Below are 25,391 nucleotides of genomic sequence, written 5' to 3' on the forward strand. Positions count from 1 at the left end.
AAGGAATGAGTGACCTGGTGTTTTCCTAGGTTAACAGTACGCTCACTTGTCCAGGAGCAAAGTTTTGATCCTGTCGCCCCCTGGACTATGCTTGTTCTCTGCTTATTTAGCATTCCCAAAGGCTGGTTTAGCACCGAGTATTGTGCTCTAGTACCCACCATGAATCCCACTGGTTTCCCTTCCATCATTAAAGTTACCCAAGACTTGAGGGGGGAGGGGAGCTGAGCCCTGACTCCCTCAGTCTTCCTGATATCAGGGGCTGCCTAATAAAAGAAAGTATAACAGCTGATCAGTATACATCTGCCTCTGGGTCTATTGGAGTTTACTGCCTATAAGCATCATACAAGTGTTCTAAAAATGCAGCCGGGCTTTCAGTTTTTCCTTGAACAATAGCCTTTACCTTAGAAAAATTTGTAGGCTGTCTAGCAGCCACCTGGAGACCGGTCATTAGAGTCTGGTGGTACCCTCGGAGATGCTCCCTACATCATGCGTTCCTGAAGTCCCAATCTGGACGTGTAAGCGGGAAGGCATCACCAATTTCATACTGAAGTGTGGTGGGTCTCCCATTTTTGCTGAGGACATTCTGGCCTCATTGAGGATACGCTCCCTTTCTTCCGTGTTGAAGAGCGTCTTTAGCAGCTGCTGGCAGTTGTCCCAGGTTGGGCAATGGGTATGCATGATGGACTCTAATAATCCTATAAGACACTTAGGATCTTCAGAGAAAATGGGGGTTTTGGGTTCTCCAGTTATAGAGATCACTGGAGGAAAAAAAAAAGCCAATATTGGTAATGTTACTCCCCCTCTGGTCCCCCCTGTCCTATAGCACGAACTGGGAAGATTGGGACGTCTTCCTCTGGAGTTGAGGAGGTGGGCTCCTGTTCTCTGAAGCCCTCTAGTCCTTGGTCTACGTCCTCTTTCTTGGCCCCCAGTTGTTGAAGACACTGGCCTAACTGCGGCACTAGGTGCTTGGTCTGCCTGGGCAGCTGCCCCAGCTACTCGACCTGCTTGGGCATATGGAGGTGGCCTAACTGTCTCAAAATCTAGTAGAGAAGGATATAGAGATGAACTTTCTGGAAGCACCAGGGCAGAAGACTTTTCTCCATAAGTATTAAAGACACCTGGGGGTCCCTTTTTCTCTTGGACTACCAATGCCAGAGTGCCACCAGCTTGTACCAAAGGCCTAAGCCAGGACGGGGCTTCTGGACTTAATCCTCCCAAACTAAAATGTATGGAAACTGATCAGGATGGCCCTGGCTACCAGAACGAGTAATGATGGCCTTGTCCTTAGAAATTAGGTCTGGGAAAACGTTCCCTGTGGTTGCCACCCAATTTTCTGGTGTGGCTATGAATGGTAGAACAGGAAAGGTCATTCTGGATGCTGCAGGTAAATCTTGAATAAAGAGATGGCTCAGGGCTGGCCTGTTAAGCCCTCCCCACCCTGGCTAAGCTTTTGGATCTTGGGTCAGGAAAGAAGGGCAATGCCTTAGAATTGGCCTCTGAGATCTCACTGCATGATCACCTAAGGTTCTTTTAGTCAACTCTGGTGGTAGTAATTTACTGGGACCTAGGTCTGAGGACCCTATTTCCCTTCGGAACTGGGGGCGCTCCACCATTTAATGGTCCCCCTTTGCACTGTGAGCCAGGCCTCGGAGGGCCTCTCTGGCTTCCTGGTTGAGAGCATTACTCCAGTGATGCCCTTGCTTTCCATCCTTAAGCTGACTTGAGCCTAGGCTTCTGTGCTCAGCCAGAGTTCTTACATGGCTTTTGTCTGTCTCTTTCCCCTTTCAAGTCCTTACTAAACCAAATTGGCAGCCTGCAGTCTGAGGATGGCCCCCACTCTACCAGGTAAAGATTTAAGAATGCCAACACCTATCCAAAGGATGGCCACTCGGCCGAACAGAGAGTCAAACTTACCCTTCTTGATAGCCAGGCCCATTTCCCGAGCCTCCTTCTGTACCTCAGAAAAGTGGGAGAGGACGAGACCTTTGGGAGTTACGTGTGCTTGTCCCATTGTTAAAATTAAACAACTTATTCTATATTTTTCTCTTAAAACCACTTAATACTGTATTTACAAAGCTTTATAACCACAATCCTTATTATTCTCAGCCGAGTGGGATGGGGGAGTTATAAGTCTAGGGGTATGATTTTAGAACTCTGGCGGCTAGTCCTTCATCCCAAATTGCTTCCCCTAGTCCTTGAGGGCTACAGGTGTTTGGAAAGCTACCTGGGCAACCAGTAGAAGTCCTTCACCTAGACCAGAGTCTGGGATGGGCTCTCCTAGTGTTTCAGGTCTGTAAGTGTGCTGTCTTAAGGAGGGGACTTCACCAGGTTGTTAGTCTGTGCCGTATGCCTCCACAGTATCTCAGGCAAACCTGCCCTCTCTAGCAGAGGTAGGCTAGTCCGGAGTGCTGAGCAACCACCCCTTATGTGCACTCCCCTGGCGGACTGTTAGAATTTATTTTTAACAGATGTCGTTGCTCAACCCCACCCCAAATCGGCTGTTTCCCTAGCCAAATGCCTTAGAATAGCAATTAATGAATATTAAATGGATACCATGAAAACTTAGGCATGCAAATTACCACTATCATTAAAAGAGCAATTTCTAAATTTAGAAGAATTATAATTAACCACTAATTATAATACATTTACTGGTACCAATACTCCAAAATATCATACAACAAAAACAACAAAATTGCAAATCCAATCACATATCCCAATTGTTTCTATTCACTCCACTTTTCTCCAATCATACGGACCGGTCCTTTTCACACTCACACACTCACAGTTAGGATCCTTGATGAGGCCGAATGGAGTCCACTTCACCTGTGGAAGATCAACTTCTTCATTGGGCGCCAGGATTCCTTCTTTGCTCGAGCATAAAGGACACTGTTCCTCTCTCAAAACCTTCTGTGCTTGAGCATAGAGGACACTGTTCCTCTCTCAAAACCTTCTTTGCTTGAGCACAGAGGACACTGTTCCTTTCTCAAAAAAATTCCAAAACAGCTTTAACTCCCTTCTCATGAAGAAACTCAAGAATGGAGCTCCCCCTCTCACAGAGAGACATCCACCGAGAGCCTCCTATTGGAGGTCACTGGTCTTATGTGCCGTCGCACTGCCCCTGGGGTCTTCCTCCAACTTTCCAACCCGGCATCCGGCATTGGGGCCTGAGTGGTGCCTTCAGGCTAGGGGCCCTGGTCAGCACCACCACTGGAGGTCACAAGGGACTTTATACCCAAGCCTGTTCCTCCAGCCCAGGGGGTCACAAGGGCCTTACCACAGTGTCTTGCCGCCCGAGCCTTTTCCCCCACCTGAGGCCATCACCTCCAGACTCGATCAAGGGTCACAAGGGCCTAACACAGCGTCCTGACGCCCAAGTCTTTTCCCTTGTCTCATCCCAGGAGTTATAACGACGTCTCGTGGCCTGAGGGCTCCAAAATGAAACCTCTGCCCCTTGGTGCAGTTCGCTAAATGGGGAAGAGGCTTATCCCAGACGTGCCCCCATATGAAGGGTCCGAGAGTCGCTCACCAACACAAATATTGAAGGACTCACAAGAGATGTAAAATGCAAGTGAGGTTTATTGTGCTGCAGCTCTGTCCCGGCTAGCCAGGGGTCGAGTTTCAACCCAGGGCTCACTTCACAGTCTGGATTTATAGCCCCAGGAGGGAGTGGTTACAACATCAGAGCCCGCCAAAAGTCTGAGCCTGCGAACCTTAGAATACAACCAATCAGATACAAGGACAAACAAGTACAACCAATAATTTTAAAACATGCATCCACACATGTCAGAGCCTGCTAAAGACTGCTTATCTCCCTTATGGTATGTGTTCATTCCCTAGGGCTGCCTTTCCCACCCACCTTGGCTGGGCCAGGCTTATCTCTGTGCTGAGGACTCTGCCTGGAAAGCAGATTAGCATGGCCTTGTTTGCTGATCTGGCTCAGAGATATGGGGATGGGGCCCATTTTCAAAGACCTTGGCCGGCAAGCTGGAGATTAGAGGCTTTGACCTGGTGGGTCCCCTGCCCTGGTCCTTGAATCCTGTAACCTGGGCAACTGGACTTATGGATCTTCATTCTGTTTCTAATCCTACCTTACTTCTATATCTTAACTCTATATTCTAATATCTTATTTCTAATCCTAATATGGGAGAAGACTTCTCTAGTTAACTTCTTATGCTGGGGTAGGGGAAAGCACTTCTTCCAGCCTGCTTTCCAGCACCCCTACACCATGAAAAAATTTCCCCACAAGATGGCAAGGGAGAAAAGCGGGGCTTACAAGTCTCGCTAACAACCAATCTCTATTACCACAAAATCAGTGCCTTTCATAGCCAGAAAACACCATCAGCAGAGAAACAAAAAATGTAATTACAAGGGACAGAGAAAAAGAGGGCTGGAAAAATGAGACACCAGAAACCAGACTGCAGTGCTGCAGCCGGAGTCATAGCGTGAAGCGGCGGGCGCCATTTTTTCTTGCAGCACCAGTCTCCAGAGAGGAAGGGAACTCATAACGGAGCTCAGAGCCTCAGAGGAGATACGCCGGCCTCACGCCTGAGGACGCGGCAGCAGCACCTTACTGCCGGTGGCAGTGGCGAGCTCACTGGATGGCACCAGACCAATGCACTCAACAGCCCACCAGGCTCCAGAGAGGAGGGGTGGACAGCAAGCTGAGGTGAGCCGCTGCGGATCAGCCGGGCGGGATTCGGCAGATTTCTCGGCGCAGGGAGCGTCTAAAGCTCCCAGGGGCCATGCTCATCACACCCTGCAGAGACTCAGAGCAGAGCTCAAAAACAGAAAAGAAATATGCCAACCTCATGGCCGAGGGTGTGGCAGCGGCGTCATATTGTAACCGGCGGCAGCAGCAACAAATTCACTGAGTCCATGACAGCTCCATCTGCGCACTCAACAACAGTGAGTCAAATTGTGGCCCCTAGAGGAGAAATCCCAGTACAGCACTCCCAGGACTTGACCCAGTGGGGGAGTGGTGGTGGCAGAGATATCACACCATAGGAGAACGCCCAATCTGGCACCCCACCATGGTCTAAAGCAGCCTCAATTGACTCCCATAGTCTGAGACTCTGTGATACAACCCAGTAAAGGAGTAGTGGGGACTGAGATACCACGAACTCGAGATCCAGAGCACCTTAAGTGAAGTCATAGTGACCCAAGGGAAGAACTCAGATAAGGCACAAACTTCCAAAATCATGGGAAAGAGAAATAACAATGGAGCAATGAATGCCCACAACCCCACAACATCAGAACCTGATAAAACAGAAATTCAGAGATTTCTAGAAAATCTAATCAGGAAAATAACTGTAGAAATAATAGAGGTGTTTTGAAAAGAATTCAGAGAGAGCCAAAAAGAGATAAAGGATGCAATTAATGAAGGAAAGGCCTCAATTCAAAGTACAAACAACTGATTAGACCACATGGAGAATAGAATCTTGCTCCTAGAAGATGATCATTCAAAAAATGAACGTATAGTTTCTAATTTAGAAAAAAAAATCCGACAGAGGAGGGAAAAGAAGGTGAAACTAAAGGGATCAATCATCTCTTCAAGGAAGTAATAGCAGAAAATTTTCCAAACATAGAGCAAGAGGTCAATACACAGGTCCAGGAAACTTATAGAACTCCCTTTAGACAGGATCGGAGAAGACGATCCCCATGCCACATAATTGTCAAAATGACCAATGTGGAAGCCAAGCAGAGAATCTTAAAGGCAACAAAAACAAAGGGCCAAGTGATATTCAGAGGCAAGCCAATTAGAATCACTCCAGACTTCCCAAACCAAGTCATGAGAGCCAGAAGGGCTTGGAGTAACACATTCCAAACTCTGAAAGAAAGCAACTTCCAGCCAAAAATTTCCTACCCAGCAAAACTTTCTATCAAATTAGATGGAGAAATAAGAAGCTTCCATGACAAACAGAAACTGAAGGAACTTATGTCTTCAAAACCAGCACTAGAGAAAATACTCAAAGAGATTAACTACAAAGAATAGGTAACACACACCAGAACCAGAGAAACAAGATTTTCCATCCAACAGACAACTAAGATTGGTTATCTGTGGAGATTCATTATGTTAGTCTTTTACCTATCTCTAAACTGTATTGTTTGCTTTTATTGTTGCTATTTTTTAGGATTTCTAGTTGGAATATTAATATACCTTCAGATAGAGCATTTGGAAATATTTTATCCCATTCTATCAGTAACTTTTAGCTCTGTTTACATTGTCTTTGGATATACAATATTTTTTTTATTTTTTAGGGAGTTTGTATACCCTTCTGTTGCCTGTGCCATTGAAATCGTATCCAAGAAATTACTGCCAATTTCAGTGTTGTTAGGTTTTATGACCCAGATTTTCTTCTAAAAGTTTATAGTCTTAAGATTTATATTTAGGTCTTTTATCTATTTTTTTTGCAGGTCTGGGAATGGAAACCAGGGGCATTTGACCTCCGAGCTACACCCCCTGCCCTATTTTTTGTTCTTTATTTTGAAACCGGGTCTCACTGAGTTGCAGAGGGCCTCTCTAAGTAGCTGAGGCTGTCTGCGAACCGCGATCCTCCAGGTCTCAGCCTCCCGAATGCTGGGATTACAAGCGTGCGCCACCATGCCCGGCTTGTCTTTTATCTATTTTGAGTTAATATTTGTATATATGTTAGGTAACAGTCCAATTTTATTATTTTTCATGTAATTATTATTTTTCAACAATATTTAGTTAAAAGATTAGTATTTCCTCCACCAAATGTTCGTGGAAACCTTGGCAAAAATAACTTGACAATATATGGAAGAATTTATTTCTAGGCTTTTATTTAACTCCAATGGTTTATATATCTGCCTTTAGAACAGTACTACACTGTTTCAATTATTGTAGCTTTATATGGTTTGAAATCAGAAAATATACATCTTCTAGCTTTGTTCTTTTCGAGATTGTTTTGGGTATCTAGAGTCCATATTCCTTATCAGGATAGATTTTTTCTGAAAAATAAATAAATAAATAAAATGCATGATAGTTTCACCTAAGAAAAGAAAAAAAGAAAAAAAAAATTCTCTGGTAAGAAAGAAAGCAAAACGAAATATTGAAATGTTATCTTTAAGTCATCAAAAGCTTGGTATCAGACAAATGAAGCTGTTATGTGAGATTATCATTGTTAATATTGGATAAATTGCTATAAAACTTGATGTCAACCACTAAGCCATGCATGGGAAGGAAGAATGGGGGGGGAACGGGGTGGGGATTGGGTAGGGGCTAACTCGGTGATGTGTGCATGTATGTGTACAAAAGTATTTTCTTTATACCATTATGATGTATGAATACATTGCACCAATAAAAAATAAATAAAAAAAATTTTCCCCACAAAACCCCCAAACAAAACCAATACTCCAAGAGCTATACGTACGTGTGTTGTATCACACTGACCCTCACTATGCTGTATAATAGCAAGTATACCTCATGAAGAGCACTAATAAAAGCATTCAAATTAAAAGCACTCTACTGTCTCCTTGAAAAGTATCAAGAGAGCAGACTTCAAGTGTTCTCACTGTAGAAAGAGAAAGGTATGCGAGGTCTCCAGCAATTCCACAATATATACCTGTATCAAAATATCTCAAAACACCATAAATATATGCACTGTATGGCTATTAATTTTAAAAAAATAAAAAAATGAAAACTGTGTAGAGAAGGTTTTCCAGGAAGAGTGGTGGGAAAAAAGGGGATGTCAGCACTAGAGGACTATGGGGTAAAGCACTGAGTTGTCTTAGTCAGGGCTTGTAAACCCAATGGTGAGCACTACCCAGTGGGCAGAGGTGTAGTTTCAGGCTGAGGAAAGAGGTTTCCCTCTGCCAAGGGTTGGGGTGGGGTGGCCGACAGGTCTTCTTTGGAGCACAGAGTCCTTTTCTTTTGGCGGTACTGGGGATGGAACCCAGGGGCATTCTGCCTCCAAGCTCCACTCCCAGCCCTATTAAGTTTTTATTTTTTATTTTGAAAGAGTCACACTGAGTTTCAAAGGGCTTCATGAAGTAGCTGAGGCTGCCCACGAGCCGCGATCCTCCTGTCTCAGTCTCTCAAATGCTGGGATTCCATGTGTGCTCCACCACGCCCTGTTCACAGCCTCCTTCTGAGGAAACCACAAAGCCCACTTCTTCCAGGAGGATCCTGTCACCCTGGGAGCGACCTGGGCACAGGGTCAATGCGCCTTCCCTGAGCACCAAAGGAGACTTCCCCGCTGACCTCAGTCCCCACGTTCTTGACCAAGCTTCCAAGTGATGGCATTTTGCGACTGGGCATTTTGTTGACTCCTACTCTATCTCCTTTTGGTATTTTGAGTTTTTTGTTATACTTTTATTGGTGTGTAATTATACATCACAGTGACATTCAAAGTGATCCCTACATTCCTGCACACGTCCCTGGGTATGCTCCCTCCTTACACACCCGCCCAGCCCCTTCCTGCTCCATACATGTCAGAGAGGCTGGTGGTGAATCCTCCTTCAAGGAACAGAGCAGGATGTGGTCTGTGTCCTTCTCAGTCCTCCTCTTGCCTTTCCCCTCTCCTTCCCCAATCCCTTCCTCTGCTCTCCTGGCCTCTCTCCTCATTCAGCTCAAGTCCTGTTTCTCTCTGGAGCCCATGTAGATAGGAGACCTAGAACCTTTGTCTTTATTACATGGGCCAGTCTCACTTAGCATACTGTACTCTATCTAGTTCCATCCATTATCTGCAAATGACATGACTATTCATCTTTATGGCTGAGTAAAATTCCACTGTGTGCCTATACCACATTATATTTATTCATTCATTTGTCGATGAATGCCTAGGTAGTTGTGAATGGTGCTGGATAATCATGGGTGTGCAGGACTCACTGTAGGATTCTAACTTCAGTTGTTTTCAGCACCAACTCCTGCTCACCCTGTCCTGTCCCTCAGGGCAGTGGACTGACAACAAGTCTAAACTTCTGGGTTCTCAGCAACTCAGGGCTGCTGTGGTCCCCAGAGCCTCAATGGACCATGATGAAATCCTGGCGGGCGTTGAGAAGCCGAGGCACAAACATGTTTTCGCAAAGTGTTTTCATCAGGATGGAGGTGACAGGTGCAGAGCCCCGGGCAGTGGGTCCCTGAGCTCATGGATGGGACAGCAGCAGAGCCATGAAATGAATGGGCACCGGAGCTGCTGTGACCACAGCCAGATGGCTCAGGTCTCAGCTCCGTGACTCCCTTGGCGCCCCCTTTTCTTCTCCCTATGTCTGTGCTGGGAAGCCCGTCTGCACACTCTGCACAGGTCCAGGACATCTGACAACAGGGGCACGCCATTGTGCCTGTACAGACGACGCCTGGATCTTGCTCCTCACCCACACAGCTCAGCCAGACTGTCTCTGTTTTGGGTGGAGCCTGTGATGTTCTTCTCTCTGTGTCTCTTCTTCCTGCTCCTGCAGCCTTTGCAAACATACTGGGATGAAGATTATGTTTCCTGTGTCAAAGGCCTGAAGCCAAATATCCAGAAAGAAGGAGACGTGGTGCTGGGAGCCTTTTTCCTCCTTTACAGCACAAAAATGGAGTTGCCCGTGATCCAGCAATCTTTTTTAGTGGAATCAGAGCGTATGCCTGCTTCAATGTAAGTTTCACTCTTTACCTATAAGTTAGGGGTGGCTGAGGCTGTATTTTCTGTCTGTTTAATCTCTCTGATTGGGCACTGCGTATGGCCCCAGGAACATTCTGCCTCTGAGATACATCCTCAGTCTTTTTTATTTGTTTTGTTTGTATATTTTGTTGTATGGGGGAATGAAACCCAAGGACTATCTACCCCTGAGCTATAATTCAAGACCTATTTTCTTCATTTATTTGGAAACAGGGCTGCACTAATTTGCAGAGGACCTCACTAAGTAGCTGAGGCTGGCTGTGAACCTGTGATTCTCCTGTCTCTGCCTCCAAAGTACTGGGATTACATGTGTGTACCACCATGCCAAGCTAAATTTTTTTCTTATTGTACGTGGTTCTAGAGACAAACCAATCTACTCCTGAGCCACACCCCCCCAGTCTTTTTGAAACAGGGTCTCCCTGTTTTGTTGATGGTCTTGCTTAGTTTCTGAGGCCTCGAGCCTGCAATCACCCTGTCTCTACCTCTCAAGTGTCTAATCCTCTTTGAGCCTGCACAGCAATGAGAGCAATGCAGAGCAATATATTCCCAGGTTCTCTCTCACCCTCGTGAATCTAAAACCATGTGGTTGTTCTCAGCTCCACAGGTACTGAGGAGAGTAGGGGACACATTTTCCTACTCCACCAGCCTGATGTACGTGGTCCAGCAGTGTGGGATTTGGAATGAATGTGTCTGGTGGGACCTGCCTCACCTGGGGGCAGAAGCCCCTCTTGGGGACACACAGGCGTCTGAGCCTTTGTGACCCTGCTCATGGTGTCAGACCCTCGAAGCCCTTAGAAAGCCCTTTGGTTTTCCTTGACCACTGCCATGGTCTTGCCAGTCGGTCTGGCACAGCGTTTCCATAGATCACGTCCAGCCTTAATAAGTAATGGTGCCCTGCACATTCTACAGAAAGTGCATTGGCCCTGGACTCCATTAACAGTGTCTGCGTGGGTCTCTAATGACTGATTTACCAAACTGACACACACAGATTGTCAATAGGGCTGAATCAGGGAGTGCTTCTCCAATGAGCTACATCCCAGACACTCATAGGGTATGTATGTATGTATGTATTTATGTACATATGTATGTCTGTATGTATGCATTACAGTACCAGGTTGGATTGCAACCCAGGGTTATTGTACCTCCCAGATAAACGCCTAACCCTATTTTTTCTTTTTTTAACAGGGTCTTGCTGAGTTGCAAGGGCCTCACTAAGTAGCTGAGGCTGTTCCCAAACCATGATCCTCCGTTCTCAGGCCTCCCAAATGCTGGGATTACAAGCGTGCACCACCATGCCTGGCTTGCTACTACTTGTTTGGTAAAACAAAACAAAACAAAACAAAAACCAAAAATAAAAACAGCCTCAGCAATTTAGAAAAACTCTTTTTGAAAAAATAAAATAAATTAAAAAAAGCTGAGATTCTGCTCCAGGGAGAATGCTCCTGGGCTTGATCTCCAGTGCCCCAGAAAAAATAAAATAAAAAAGTTGGGGGTGTAGTTCAGAGGTAGGTTGCTTCTTCGTTCAATTAAAACACACATACACACAAACACATACATATGCACACACATAAAGGTTTTTTATGTATTCTTTCAGAAACATATACCTTTGAAATGTAGGTCTAAAATCCAAGACTTCACCTTTGGTAAATTTAGGAACAAAACCTAAATTTTGTACTTTTGTACAAAAGGGGCAAGGAGAGAGGAGGAAGGATCAAGGCAGATTCTCTATAGAGAAAGAAAGTCCAGGAACACAAAGTGAACACGTTGAAACCTATAAAATTAATTAGAGGTCCTGAATCATGTGTTCACGCTTGAAGAAAAACACAATGGCTGCCAGCTCTCATAAGTGTTGTGGACTAGAGTAGTAACGGCTCCGTACAACATGAGCTGCTCAGAATCCCTCTGGGACACCTGAGAAAGGGGAAACTGCTCTCAAAGCTTTGGTCAGCAGGTAGGGCAGAGGCTGGCTAAGGATTCCTGAACACAGGGAGAACCAGCACTGCTGTGTCTTGGTTCTGCTCTAAGGAAAAGGACAGCTTTGTCTGAGCTGGCCTCTTGGCTCCTGGCTGTGATGTCAGCACTTGGAAGATAAGAGAGGAGAACAGAGGTTCAAATCAGGTCTCAGGAATTTAGTGAAACTTTCGGTACCCTAGTGAAACCCAGTTTCAAGGTAAACAAGTATGTGAGGATGCTGTGGCTCAGTGGTAGAAAGCCTGGGTTCTACCCTGGGCTCGATCCCCAGTGTCATAAAACAAGACAGTTTATGAAGAAGGATGTAGCCACCTTCACTCATTTCCCTAAGAACTTCCTGCTCCTGTTGTAACCATGAATGCACCTCAAATTTATAGAAACTTTAGTTAAGTGGTCCAGTTGACAGCGATAGCATCCAGCGCATCTCTACCTCAGCCCACTCCAAATGTCCCACAAGTCTCTCAGTGTTTAGAACACAGTTTGCTTCCCAAGAGGCCAAGAGCCATTCCAAGGTCAACAGGGCCCTGGGAACCTTACACAGGGTCCACAGTCCAGGGCACCTCTGAAGAGCGTCTTGGATCTAGCCTGTCTGGTTCTGATGCTGGCTCAGGACTCAGCCCTGAGCCTCCTGACCTCATCTTCTCCTCTGTCCAGGTGGTTTTGGAAGAAGTACCAACACGTGCTGGCCTTTTACTTCACCATCGAGGAGATCAACAGGAACCCCCACCTGCTCCCCAATCTGACTTTGGGGTTCCAGATCTACAATGTCTTCCCCGGTGAACAAAGGACCCTTGAGGGCACTCTGATGTGGCTGTCAGGAGGTGACGAGGTTCTCCCTAACTACCAGTGCAAGAATCAGCACAGACCTGTTGCTGCCATCGCAGGGACCTCACCAACATTTTCGGTTGAGATCGGAGCTCTATTGGAGCTCTACAAAACCCCTCAGGTAAGTCGGCCAAGCATTCTGTAGAGGATGTGTTGATTTTCCCTACTTCTGGACCCTGATGTGTGATTAAGCAAAGTGGAATTTGAGTGTCTATTAATCATGGGGGTTCAGGTGATCAGGTCTCAGTGAATTCCCAAATTCTTGAGAATCTCAGCAGTGTGAGGAGAAAGATGGAGAAGGAGCTCTGGAGATTTAGCATCTAACTAAGCTGGACGTGGAGCTCTCCTGTAATCCCAGTATTTGGGAAGCTGAGGGAGCGGGACCACAGTCAGAGTTGGAATGCCCCTGAGCTCAATCCTCAAGGCAGAAATAAAAATAAAACAAAAAGAGTATTGACCATGATATTCATCTCCCACTCACTGGAACTCTGATTCCCGATGGCCCACAGCTGTGGGGGTCCTAGGAGAGGTCCAAGCATAGAGACTGCCCACAGGACATGACCACCTCATAGGTCTCCAGGCACCAGTGAATGTCAGGTGTAGGGAGAGCAGCCCTGGGCATCTGGCTGGCATCTGGGGCAACAATAAAGTCCATTGTGCCTCTAAGGATCCCAAGGAGAGCGTAGGCTCAGAAACACCCATCCTGGGCCTTACCCACAGACTCAGCCCAGCCTGCCTCGCTCACGTCCATCCAAGCAGATCTCTTGAGAGCCTACCCAGTGACATCCTCCCTAACGCATATGATTTTGAATTCACTGTTAGAGCACCTAGCCAGGTGGAGAATTGTGATATGGCTGGATGAGAGGTCCTGCGGTGTGGTCTTGGGAACTTTATCTGTCCCTGGCCCTCCCTGTCACACTCGCTGCTTTCCCCCGCCATGAGCTGTGAGCTCTGTCCCTCTGCCATGTCTTGCCACCAAAGTCTCTGCCTTGGAAACATTTGAACATAGATAGAGGAATGGAAACCCCAGAACTTCTAAATCCATGAGCCCAATAATCCTTTCCTCATCTCAGCTGTGCTTCTCAGGTACTTTGCTCAGAAAGATGACAGAGCTGAGGAATCAGGCCTCCCCATGCCACTGCTTCTTTGCAGGAAGATCTGGAAACACTTCTAACGATCAGGATGGTGTCACGGCCAAACACAGGCAGTAGCTTAGCAGCATTGTGTTTAGGGAGAAATAAGTTTTAGAGAATCAGAGGGGGTAAATGGAAGTAATCCTCTAGATGACCTCAGTCCCTGTGTTCATAACTGAAGTCCAGACTACCAGGAGGTCAGTGTAGTAAGAAGACACTTCATCATCAGTGTGCGCAGGCAGCATGGATCACTGGTGCTGGCTCTGCTCCACAGGAGTGAATACAACCTGCTACCTGCACCCTGCACCACGTCAGACCTCCTTATTCCCAGGCAGGAGGTGGAAGCAGTTGTCAATCTCACCTTTCCATTTTCTTTTTCTTTCTTGTTTTGGTGGTACTGGGGTTCCTGGAAGCCCTTCTACTTCCGGGCTACACTACAAGACCTATTTTTTTATATTTTTAAAATTTGGAAACAGGGTCTCTTAAGCCAGCAAGGCTGGCTCCGAACCAGCGCGATCCTCCTGTCTCTGCCTCCCAAGCGCGGGGATTACAAGCGTGCACCACCACGCCCAACTCACCTCTCCATTTTCTTGCCTTTTTTTAAATTTTGGCACTGGGCATCGAAACTAGGGGCATTCTCTCTCTAAGTTACACCCCCAGATGTATTTTATTTTTATTTTGAACAGAGCCTAAGTTGCCAAGGATGGCCTGGAACCTGCGATCCTCCTTTCTCAGTCACAAAGTACTGGGATACAGATGTGTGCCAGCATGCCTGGTACACTTTACTTTCTAAAGGTAAAGACACTTAGAAAAAGTGTTCTGCATGCTCACAAGGGGAGAATAGGGAAATCGGTATAGGAGATTACCACTCAGAAGGATTTTATTCAGTTTCAAGTCTCTCTCTCTCTCTCTCTCTCTCTCTCTATCTCTATCTCTATCTCTATCTCTATCTCTATCTTTATCTCTCTCAAACCCGTGGAACTCTTTCTATTTCAAGCCAAAGTACCTGCATTTTTAAAATTTTAATTTTTTATTCTTTTATGGTACTGGAGATGGAATGCAGGGGCATTCTACATCTAGCTACACCCCATTCTTGTTTTTATTCCTTATTTTGATACAGGGTCTCACTGAGTTGCAAAGGGCCTCACTTCATATCTGAGGCTGGACGCAAACCCAGATCCTTCTATCTTTGTCTACCAAGTGCTGGGATCACAAGCATCTGCCAACACACTGGATTTTTATTTTGAAACAGGGCCTTGCTAAGCTGCTGTTCCTGGCTTCCAACCTGCGATCCTCCATCTGAGCCTCTCAAGTGTAGAGATGTGCACAGATGTGCACCACTGTGCCTGGCTGAAAAGCTCTGTTTTGTACAGAGTATGCTAATTCGTTTCTAAGAGGAAGCCCCGATTCCTTGTAACTCAGAATCATATTTTGTTTGCTTACTCAGGTCACGTATGGACCATTTGATCTTATGCTAAGTGACAAAGACCAGTTCCCCTCACTCTACCAGATGGCCCCTGAGGACAGCTCTCTGGTCCATGCAATGGTGTCATTACTGGTGCATTTTGGCTGGACGTGGGTGGCCATCTTAATATCTGATGATTTGAAAGGAGAACGGTTCCTTCAGCATCTGAATGTGGAAATGGTGAAAAAAGATATCTGTGTGGCCTTAGCAGAAAAGCTCCCTGCCTTAAAGAAAATGCACCCACAAAGTACATATAGTGCCATGAACAGGCTCAGCATTTCATCTGCAAACGTGCATATACTCTATGGTGAAGCAGGGAGTCTCTTCATAGTAGACTACCTGTCAGCTTACTTTGTAACCACAGGGAAGGTGTGGCTCATGGCAGACAAGTGGGATATCACTGCGTTCGATAATGACCAAATGCTGCACTCCTTCCATGGAGGCTTCTCGTTTGCACAACACAAGCGGGAAATCCCTGGCTTCCAGAACTTTCTCAAGACCATCGACCCTTCCCAGCACCCAGGAGATTTTTACTTGAGTAAATTTTGGATTATACTTTTTAACTGCTCACCTGCTGGGTCATCATGTGGTAAAATTGGAAATTGTGAACCCAATGACTCCTTAGGGTCTTTGACAGGAAATATCGACCTGATGACCTTATCTGACTCCAGCTATTTCCTCTATAATGCTGTGTATGCCGTGGCCCACGTCCTCCATGAGGTGCTTGTGGAGAGAATAGCACAGGGATCTCCAGAGGATGCAGAGCAGCCCAGGCCCCCTCCATGGCAGGTAAGGCTTCCCCAGGAGCAGGCAGGGCTGAGCACCTGCTGGCACCCACAGGCACCATAGTGAGGGGCATCATGGCTGTGTTTTCATCTCTAAACCAGCAGGACCAGGCAACACGGAGCATGGGCACCTTCACACTGGATCTAGGTGTGGCTGGAACTGTTACCCATGTGGAGAGAATTCTGCTTCTGGGAGCTCCCATCTCAGACTATTTAGTTAGAAAACTGAATCAGAAAAGCATTTTCTTTTTTCTTCTTCTTTTTTTTTTTTGGTGGTACTGGGGTTCCTGGAAGCCCTTCTACCTCTGGGCTACACTCCCAGACCTATTTTTACATTTTTTAAAATTTGGAAACAGGGTCTCCTAAGCCAGCGCGCACGGCTGGCTTCGAGCCTGTGCAATCCTCCTGTCTCTGCCTCCCAAGCGTGGGGATTACAAGCGTGCGCCACCATGCCCGGCAGAAAAGCATTTTCTATTGCAGGATAAAATACTATCAAATATGTGAACACAACTCATAACTGACAGGGTGAATTAATTGCTCCAATCTGCATTGTTTGGAATATATCCCATGCTGGGAGACATGGACTGAGTGACCACGTGTGATTCTGGGTTCTTTGCACTGATGAAGTGGACTCTACCCATTTAGACTCTAGTACTCTATATCTGTATCACGTATAAGATGTGACTCTGGGAAATGAATTATTTTTAAGCCTCTTCCTCTAATTCCTCCTCCTCCTTCTTCTTCTTCCTTATTGTTTTGGAAGTGGGGACAACCCCAACCCTTAAAAATTTTAAAAATATCTTTACATTTTTATTATAATTTTATTTTTTATTTTTTACTTTTTGGTGGCACTGGGGTTCCTGGAATCCCTTCTACCTCTGGGATACACTCCCAGGCCTATTTTTTTATATTCTTGAATCAGGGTCTCTGACATCAGCGCTACTGGCTTTGAACCTGCATGATCCTCCTGTCTCTGCCTCACAAGCGTGGGGATTACAAGTGTGTGCCACCATGCCCGGTCATTTTTATTATAATTTTGAAACATGTTTCAAAAGATTCTGAGAGCCTCACTCAGAGGCTGAGGTGGGCCTTGAACCTGCGATCCTCCAAGTACTTGGTGACAGGAATGTGCCTTTGCATCCAGCTTAGGCATCATTATTTTTCTAAAATCTATACAACCCACCACAACATATCCTGTGGTTCTACTTTTAAGTAGGAGACCTCGATTGGTGGCGATCATCTCAGACTGCCCTCGAGGTTTGAGGTGGATTTTTCTGGCCACATCCTGACAGATCTGAACCCATAGTCTATGTATGAAATACATTTATCAACTCATGCACAGTAGTCAACATCACTAATCAGGTTTTTGGAATATGTAAACATATTAACTATATAGACAAAGGCAAATATGTAAACAGCAATGTCAGAAAGTCTCATCCACCATCTAATTTCTATTTTTCCTATAATAATGTTCAAAGTGCATTTGGTTCTTAATGGAAGTTGCCACTTAGAAAAGGAGGTCACTGTGTCCAGGTGGATTACAAATATGGAGGAGTCAATTATTTATAGAAATAACAAAACTGTGTAAGCAATCAGAGGTTAGTAATTTCCCTCAACACAGTGCTCTGGGCACCAGAGACTCACAGATCAGCACACTCCATTCAAAACCTCCTTAGAATTGAGAGTTGTTTTGTAGTTGGGGACACCAATAGCTCCCTTCCCTGTCACTAGATAGTAGCCTGGTCACTAATAAGGTCCAACAGCAGAGACAAAGGAGCCCATGTTCTGCCTCCTTTAAACTTCACTGAGATAAAACTGATAAGCACAGTCAATTACACATATTTAATCTCTCTCTCTTCTTTTTTTTGGTGGTACTGGGTGTACTTTGGTGTACTGCCCTCGAGGTTTGAGGTGAATTTTTCTGGTCACATCCTGAGAGATCTGAACCCATAGTCTATGTATGAAATACATTTATCACACTGGGGTTCCTGGAAGCCCTTCTACCTTCAGGCTACACTCCCAGACCTGTTTTTTTTTTTTTTGAAACAGGGTCTCTTAAGCCAGCGCAACTGGCTTCAAACCTGCGCGATCCTCCTGTCTCCGCCTCCCAAGCACGGATATTACCAGTGTGCGCCACCACACCCGGCTTTAATCTCTGTTTTGATGAGGTGTGATGTGCATACACCAGGCTGCCCTTCCCAGGATGCAGGCTCTGAAACACCCACCCCTGTGGTGGCCTAAGTACAAGGATTGGCTTCCAAGCTGCTCCAAATAGACTGTGCTGGTCAGGTTTGTGGCAGAGCCTCTGCCAACGCCACCCTTTTTGCCCACCCTAGAATCCCTGGACTCCATGGCTCCACCACTGTGCCCACAGGAGAACTCTTCCCCTCCCGTGAGCCCATGACAAGGTGACCTCAAAACAAACAGACCTGAGCCTCTCCCCAGGAGGAAACCTGAGCCTAGGGAGGTGGGAAGAAGGACTGCCTAGGAATTAAGGGCTTCCCACCTTCCATCTGTATGCACGCCTCATTGCCACATCAATGCCTCTCCTCCAGCTCCATCCACTCCTGAAGAAACTCCAGTTTAACAACAGTGCTGGGCAGCTCATATCCTTAGACAAGAAAGGAAACCACGGGGTCGTGTATGATATCCAGAATGCTGTGGATTTCCCTGGTGGCCTTCGGTTGCTGGTTAAAGTAGGGGAGTTTGCCTCTGGAAGTCCACTCCATGAAGGCTTGGTCATCAATGAAGAGATCATAGAGTGGCCTATTGACTTCACACAGGTATGATGCTGTTTCCTTACTGCATAAACAAAGAGGAATATAAAGAGTCCTGGCTGAGTGTGGTGGAACACATCTGTAAGCCTAGCAACTTGGGATGCTGAGACAGGAGGATGTCAGGTTTGAGGACAGCCTTAACAAGTAGTGAGATTCTCATCAACCTAGATAGACTCTGCTTCAGAAATAAAAAGAAAAGTTAAACATAAAAATAAACATCTCAGAGGTAGAATGCCCCTGGATTCAATCACTATTACCAAATAATAAAGCCAGGCGTGGTGGCGCACGCTTGTAATTCTAGCATTTGGGAGGCTGAGACTGGAGGATCACAGGTTGCAGACAGCCTCAGCTACTTAGTGAGGCTCTTTGCAGTTCAGTGAGACCCTGTTTCAAAATAAAGAATAAAAAATAGGGCAGAGGGTGTAGCTTGAAGGTCGAATGCCTTGGTTCTCTCAGACCTGCAACAAAGAAATAAATAAAGAAAGAAAGAAAAAAAGAAAGACCCAAAATGATTACCACAATAAATAAATGGATTGACAAACAAACAAACAAACAAACAAACAAACATATGGGTCTTGAAGGGCTTGGAGTGCAGCTCAGGGCCACAGCCCTTGCCTGGCATGCTCAAGATACTGGGTTCCATCCCAAATACTGCAAAAGTAGTTAAGTAAAGAGTCCTGATGAGGCTGAGTGTGAGCCCTTTAGCCCAGCACCAAGTTCACCAATCGCGTCCTGATTTTGTATGATGAGATTTTGAATGGACAAATTCTGGGCTAAATTCCTTAGAAAGAGCAAGTTTGAAGAAGTTGTTTTTAAGGTTTGGGTGCAATGATGCGTGCAGCATTAATAAAATTAAGTAAAGTTAAGAAATTACAACAGAATTGAAAGTACAGATGCATAAATACCAAATCTATCCTTCCATACGACCTGAGAGCCTTTGTCCTACCTGGAGAGGATCCTTGGCTGTGTTGCTGTCTAGTATAATCAAAGTGGGTTCTGGATTAGGACACCATCCCCTCCTGGAGGTTTTCTTTGCCTTGTTCTTGGTATTAAGATGCCATTCACTCCCCAAACGTTGTTCTGTTCAGCACGTTTTCTCCTTCTTTTTCTCATGCTCCTGGGGATTGGAACCAGGGACATTCTATCACTGAGATAAACCTTGAGCCCTTTTTTAAAAAATTGTGAGAACAGTATCTCACTAAGTTGCAAACTGGCCTTGAACCTGCAATCCTCCTGCACCAGCCTCCCAAGTACTGGAATTACAGGCGTGTGCCACCATGCCCAGCTCCACTCAGCACCTTAACGCATAAGGTGAGTTCATGTCCTCTTCCACAGCTGGACATTTCCAGGGTATTTTTAATACTTTACCAGTGCATGTCAATTATGCATCACAGTAGGTTCAGTGTGATGCAAGCGTGCATGCACACAGCCTGGTGTATTTGCTTCAGCATCTCGCCACCCTCTCTCCTCCTCCATCCACATACAAGCTCCTGGAATTGGTAGCAATGCCTTCACCTCTCGCTGTAGTATATTTGAACTGTGTCCTTCTGTCCTCCTCTTCTCTTCCCATCTCCCTCCCCCAATATCCTTCTGCCTTTTTACTGCAGAAGATTTGTATATCAATCAATTTTATACACATAATTATATTCTTAATATACACATAATTCTCTATAAGTATATTCTCAATTATATTCTGAGGCCCCACTTGGCCTCAGAAGCCCACAATATGTGGTGTGTCACACACTCTGAGATTCTCTGTAGATAGGAGGTACAGAATAGACAGGTGATAGATAGATGACAGATACGTCCAACAGTCCCCTTCAAAGATGCAACCCTAAAGTATTTTCAGGCATACCAGTTGACAACCACACAGAATCTCATCCAGAAAGGAGTTGGGTGATGAGGTTATATGAGAAGCCTGGGTGTGTGGCTGATGTCTGAACCCAATGCGATCCTGAGCCATGGTGATATGTGGTGATCGCTTGAGATGGAGAGACGGCAGCTCAGCTTAGGAGCCCAGAATCAGGTGTCCATGTAGGATCCCATGGTGACCTTTGGTGTTGAGAGATGACCTTCTCTTCCAGGTCAAAGTGCTTTCTTATTTGGAGAGAGATTCTGACTCACTGTTAAAGTAGATAATAACACAGCATATTCTAACCATCACCTGGTTTCCCTCAGACTCCTCAGTCTGTGTGCAGCCAGAGCTGTGGCCCAGGATTCAGGAGAATCCCCCAGGAAGGAAGACCAGTCTGCTGTTTTACTTGTGTTCCATGCCCAGAGGGACACATTTCCAATGAAACAGGTAACAGTTCACAGCCAGCCTACAGTAATCTTCTCTGTCATAGTTACTCAGGAATAGGAGCCAAGGACATTGGTCGTGGGCCACAGAAGCCATTGTAGGCTGTCCAGCATCCTGTCTATAGACGCCTGCTGAGGTCACTGTCTGCCCACCTATGTCCTCTGTGGCCCGGCACAGCTCAGCCTATGAGGTCAGCTGTGGTGGACAGTCCAGTCGGCCTTTGTTCGCCTCCAGTGCTGCCCCAGACAGTCTCCTGAAACCTCACGGTGGGCCAGGTTAACGTCCACCCATGGATTGCAAGATGAGCCATCCTCAAGGTACCCGTGGGTGCTCTGAAGGTGTAAACCCAATAGAAAGCCTGGGGCTCTTCATTAGCAGGGGATACACACAGAGCAAGTGAGCAGGAATTGTCCTGGGAGGGTTTTAGTGCACTGAACCGTCTCTAAACACCATGCAAGGCCTGAGGACACATTCTTTACACCAGACCCCGACTTTTGTAATATTATTATATGACAGGGAAAAATGTCCAGTTAACATGTGAAGGCATGAGCTGAACACGGTGCCTCATGTCTGTCATCCTAGTACTTGGGAGGCTGAGAATAGAGGATTGCATGTTCGAGGCCAGCCTCAGCAACTTGACAAGATCCTCCACAACCTAGGGAGACCCTGTTCAATCAGGGTGAGGGTGGAGCTCAGAGGTAGAATACTCCTGGATTCAATCCCCTGAGGAAATAAATAGATAGATAAACAAATAAATAAGATGAAGATGTGATATTTTAAGAAAAGTCACAATGCAGTATGAGTATATGTAGTTTTCACCCAAGTCATCAATTTAAGAAATTATACAGATCAAAACACAATATGCTATTGGCAAACACAGATTGTTGAAAGACTAATTAATACTGCTCTCATTTTTGTAATGGTTCATAACAAATACAGGATTTGAATGCATGCATAAGGACTATGTCATTCCCGTTGTGCGTGCGTGTGTGTGTGTGTGTGTGTGTGTGTGTGTGTGCGCGCGCACATGTGGTACTATGGATGGAACCCAGGGCATTCTACCTCACAGCTATGCCCTCAGCCCCTTTTTATTTTTAATTTGAAACAGAGTCTCACTAAGTGGCTGAGGGTATCCCTATGTGGCTGAGGCTGAACTTGAACCTGAGATCCTCCTGTCTTAGCTTCGCAAATACCAGGACTGTGCCTGGCTCCCATGGTCTAAGCAGTAGCAATGACCTGATTTCAATTGCTAGCAGAATAGTTAAAATCAGATAAGTATACATTAATGAAAAGACAATCTCCTCGTTTGTGCCACATTTTTTGTATGTCATATATTAAACATGGAAGGGAAGTCAAAAGGTACAGTGATACGATATGCACACACTTGTGTGTGACACGCATGCCTGTATACAGAAGTCCAAGACATCTTTTTATGCTATGAGGAGGAGTATCTCATGACAAGAACCCTGAGAGAGGATCACTCTGAATTATTTCAGAATCCTGTCCATTGCACGGATCTTCCCAGCAATAATGACATAAGGAAGCCGAGGCAGAGCAGGCAAATGGCTGCCTGTTCTGGCAAAAAGAATAAGCTCTTTGGTGCTGGGGTGAAGCCAGAGGTGTTCTGCCTCCCAGCTGCGCTCACAGCCCTATTGAGTTTTTTTATTTTGAAACAGGGTCAGGCTAGTTTGCTGAGGCTGTCACTAAGTTTCTCCAACCTGAGATCCTCCTGTCTTAGCCTCCCCAGGACTGGGATTACAGGCAGTGCCACCATACCTGGCTGGGAAATTAAATTTAATTGTAATATAGACATGCGTTTTTTTTTTTTTTTGGTGGTACTGGGGTTCCTGGAAACCCTTCTTCCTCTGGGCTACACTCCCAGACCTATAATACATATATTTTTTATTTTGAAACAGGGTCTCTTAAGCCAGCGGGGCTGGCTTTGAACCTGCACAATCCTGTCTCTGCCTCCCAAGCACGGGGATTACAAGCGTGCACCACCACACCGGCCATAGACATGCTTTTTAATAAATGTACATTGGCTATTTTCATGCAGTAAGAGCAGATGTTGGATGTGGCAGGAGGTACTTTACATCATGCCAAAGTCAAGATCCTCCTAACCTGCCACTTCATTGAACAAATGGTTACCAAACCATGCTCTCAGTTTTAAATGCATGTAAAAATATAAAAACACAGACTATTTTTTATATTTTGATTAAAATGCTCACTACTGAAAAAGTTCCTGAATTACGGCGGGGTGCTGGGGCAGATGCTTGAAATCCTGGCCACTCTGGGGGCTGAGGCAGGAGGATCACTGGTTTGGGGCCAGCCTGGGTGACTTAGCCAGACCTGACTCAATATAAAAAAGAAAAGATTCTGGGGGTGTAGCAAATCACCCCAGAGCTCAAACTTCTGTACAAAAAAGTTAACTATATAATGTCAATTAAATTTCATTTGAAGTTCAAAACTTTTCATTTCAAGGTGTTCTCAAAATTCACATGGATAGATTGACAAAATCATCACAGAAAAATGCAGATGCAGGAAGGGAAGTAGACTGCTTCCAGCAGATGTGAAGCTGTATACTGAAACTAGTAGACATTAGAGTAAGTTAAAACACAGGAGGTCCTCTGGGTTGTAGGAGGTGGTTTCTGGGTTGAGCATGTATCAGGAAAGCTTTTCCCTGATGGCTCTGGGTCAGTGTGATAAGCATGGCAGTCCTCCTGTCATGAGAAGACCCAGGGTGATGGAGGGGACTTGGTAACATCACTGAGCCACAGGAGGAGCCATGGAGACCTCCAGTGTCCCTGGGAGGGTGGGCTCAGCATTCTCCAGCTCAGCGATGGCACAGCCTGCTCTGTGCTTGTCTTGGACGTCACAGGCAGTCTGTCCTCAGTGACATTACAGAGGGGACCGTGGACTTTTATGTGGCAAAGAGGACAAGTCAGTAAATATGAACTGCTGATGTTTCCCCTCCAGATGCAGAGCAGTGCTCCCAGTGCCCCCTACACGAGTACCCAAACACACAGAGGAGCCGCTGCCTCCCCAAGGTGGTGGCCTTCCTGGCTTATGAGGAGCCCCTGGGGACAGCTCTGGCCTGTGCCGCTCTGGGCTTCTCTGCGCTCACAGCTGGGGTTCTTGGGGTCTTTGTGAAGCACAGAGACTCTGCCATCGTCAAGGCCAACAACCGCGCTCTCAGCTACGTCCTGCTCGTCTCCCTCGCCTTCTGCTTCCTCTGCTCCTTGCTCTTCATTGGCCGTCCCAACATGGCCACCTGCATCCTCCAGCAGATTACCTTTGGAGTTGGGTTCACTGTGGCTGTTTCCACAGTCTTGGCCAAAACTGTCACGGTGGTTCTGGCCTTCAAGGCCACGGGTCCTGGGAGGAGGATGAGGCAGCTCCTGGTGTCAGGGGCTCCTAATTTCATCATCCCCATCTGCTCCCTGATCCAAGTGATGCTCTGTGCCATCTGGCTGGGAACCTCTCCTCCCTTTATTGACACTGATGCATACTCTGAACACGGCCACATCTTCATCGTGTGCAACAAGGGCTCAGTCACCGCCTTCTACTGTGTCCTGGGATACCTGGGCTCCCTGGCCCTGGGCAGCTTCACTATGGCCTTCCTGGCCAGGAACCTGCCTGACACCTTCAACGAAGCCAAGTTCCTGACCTTCAGCACGCTGCTGTTCTGCAGTGTCTGGGTCACCTTCCTCCCTGTCTACCACAGCAGCAAGGGGAAGGCCATGGTGGCCGTGGAGGTCTTCTCCATCTTGGCCTCCAGTGCGGGGCTCCTGGGCTGCATCTTTGCCCCCAAGTGCTACATCATTCTCATTAGACCTGATAAGAACTCCCTGAAAGGTCTGAAGGACCAATGTTCAACGAGAAATAGGCTTTCTGCGGGCTTTTCTCATAAATCTCCCTCCCATTTTTAAAGCTTGAGACTAAAACCCAGCCTGGTTTTGAGATAGGTGTTGTTTGTCTTCCTCTCTTCCTCATCCTCGTAGATACTGGTGATTGAGTTCAGGGCCATTCTACTGCCGAGCTACATCCCCAGCCCTGTTTATTTTATTTTTAAACAGGTGTCTGTAAGTGGCTGAGAGCCTTGCTAAGTGTCTGACACTGGCCTGGAACCTGAGACGCTCTGGTCTCAGTTCCCACGTACTGGATGACAGGTGTGTGCCATGACGCCAAGCTGCAGACACTTTCTGGGATGATCACCGATTCCATCAAGATTCCTCAGGTTGCCTTTGACTAACTTTAACATGAGCTTTTTCTACTTTCTTATTTTTGCCACCTGGCAATTCAGCAGCAGGACATCTTTCTATAATGAATTGTGTAATATGCATGCTACCTGTCCTCTCCTTGCCTAACAATTACTTAGAGAGCTGGGTATGGTGGCACACACCTGTGATCCCAGCACCTGGGAGCCTGAGACAGGAGGATCACAGGCTTGAGGTCAATAGCAGCATCTTAGTGAGATGCTGTTTCCAAATAAAAAGTGTTGAGACATCCCTGGGCT

The 25,391-nt window shown here is 46.2% G+C and overlaps 1 protein-coding gene across 1 annotated transcript; it reads left to right on the forward strand.

The window, feature by feature from the left end:
* Positions 1-1,244: 1,244 nt before the first annotated feature.
* LOC308276642 (vomeronasal type-2 receptor 116-like) lies at positions 1,245-25,127 on the forward strand (the record flags this gene model as incomplete). Its single annotated transcript, XM_080715466.1, has 12 exons — positions 1,245-1,266; positions 10,217-10,313; positions 12,246-12,537; positions 14,997-15,261; positions 15,379-15,552; positions 15,652-15,803; positions 15,905-15,947; positions 18,136-18,191; positions 18,355-18,582; positions 21,000-21,141; positions 23,852-24,730; positions 25,024-25,127. 12 exons carry the CDS (start codon positions 1,245-1,247, stop codon positions 25,125-25,127), a joined length of 2,454 nt encoding a protein of 817 aa, XP_080571592.1.
* Positions 25,128-25,391: the final 264 nt, after the last annotated feature.

Source organism: Muscardinus avellanarius (genome assembly GCF_963383645.1).
Source record: "Muscardinus avellanarius genome assembly, chromosome: 18".
NCBI lineage: Eukaryota > Metazoa > Chordata > Mammalia > Rodentia > Gliridae > Muscardinus > Muscardinus avellanarius.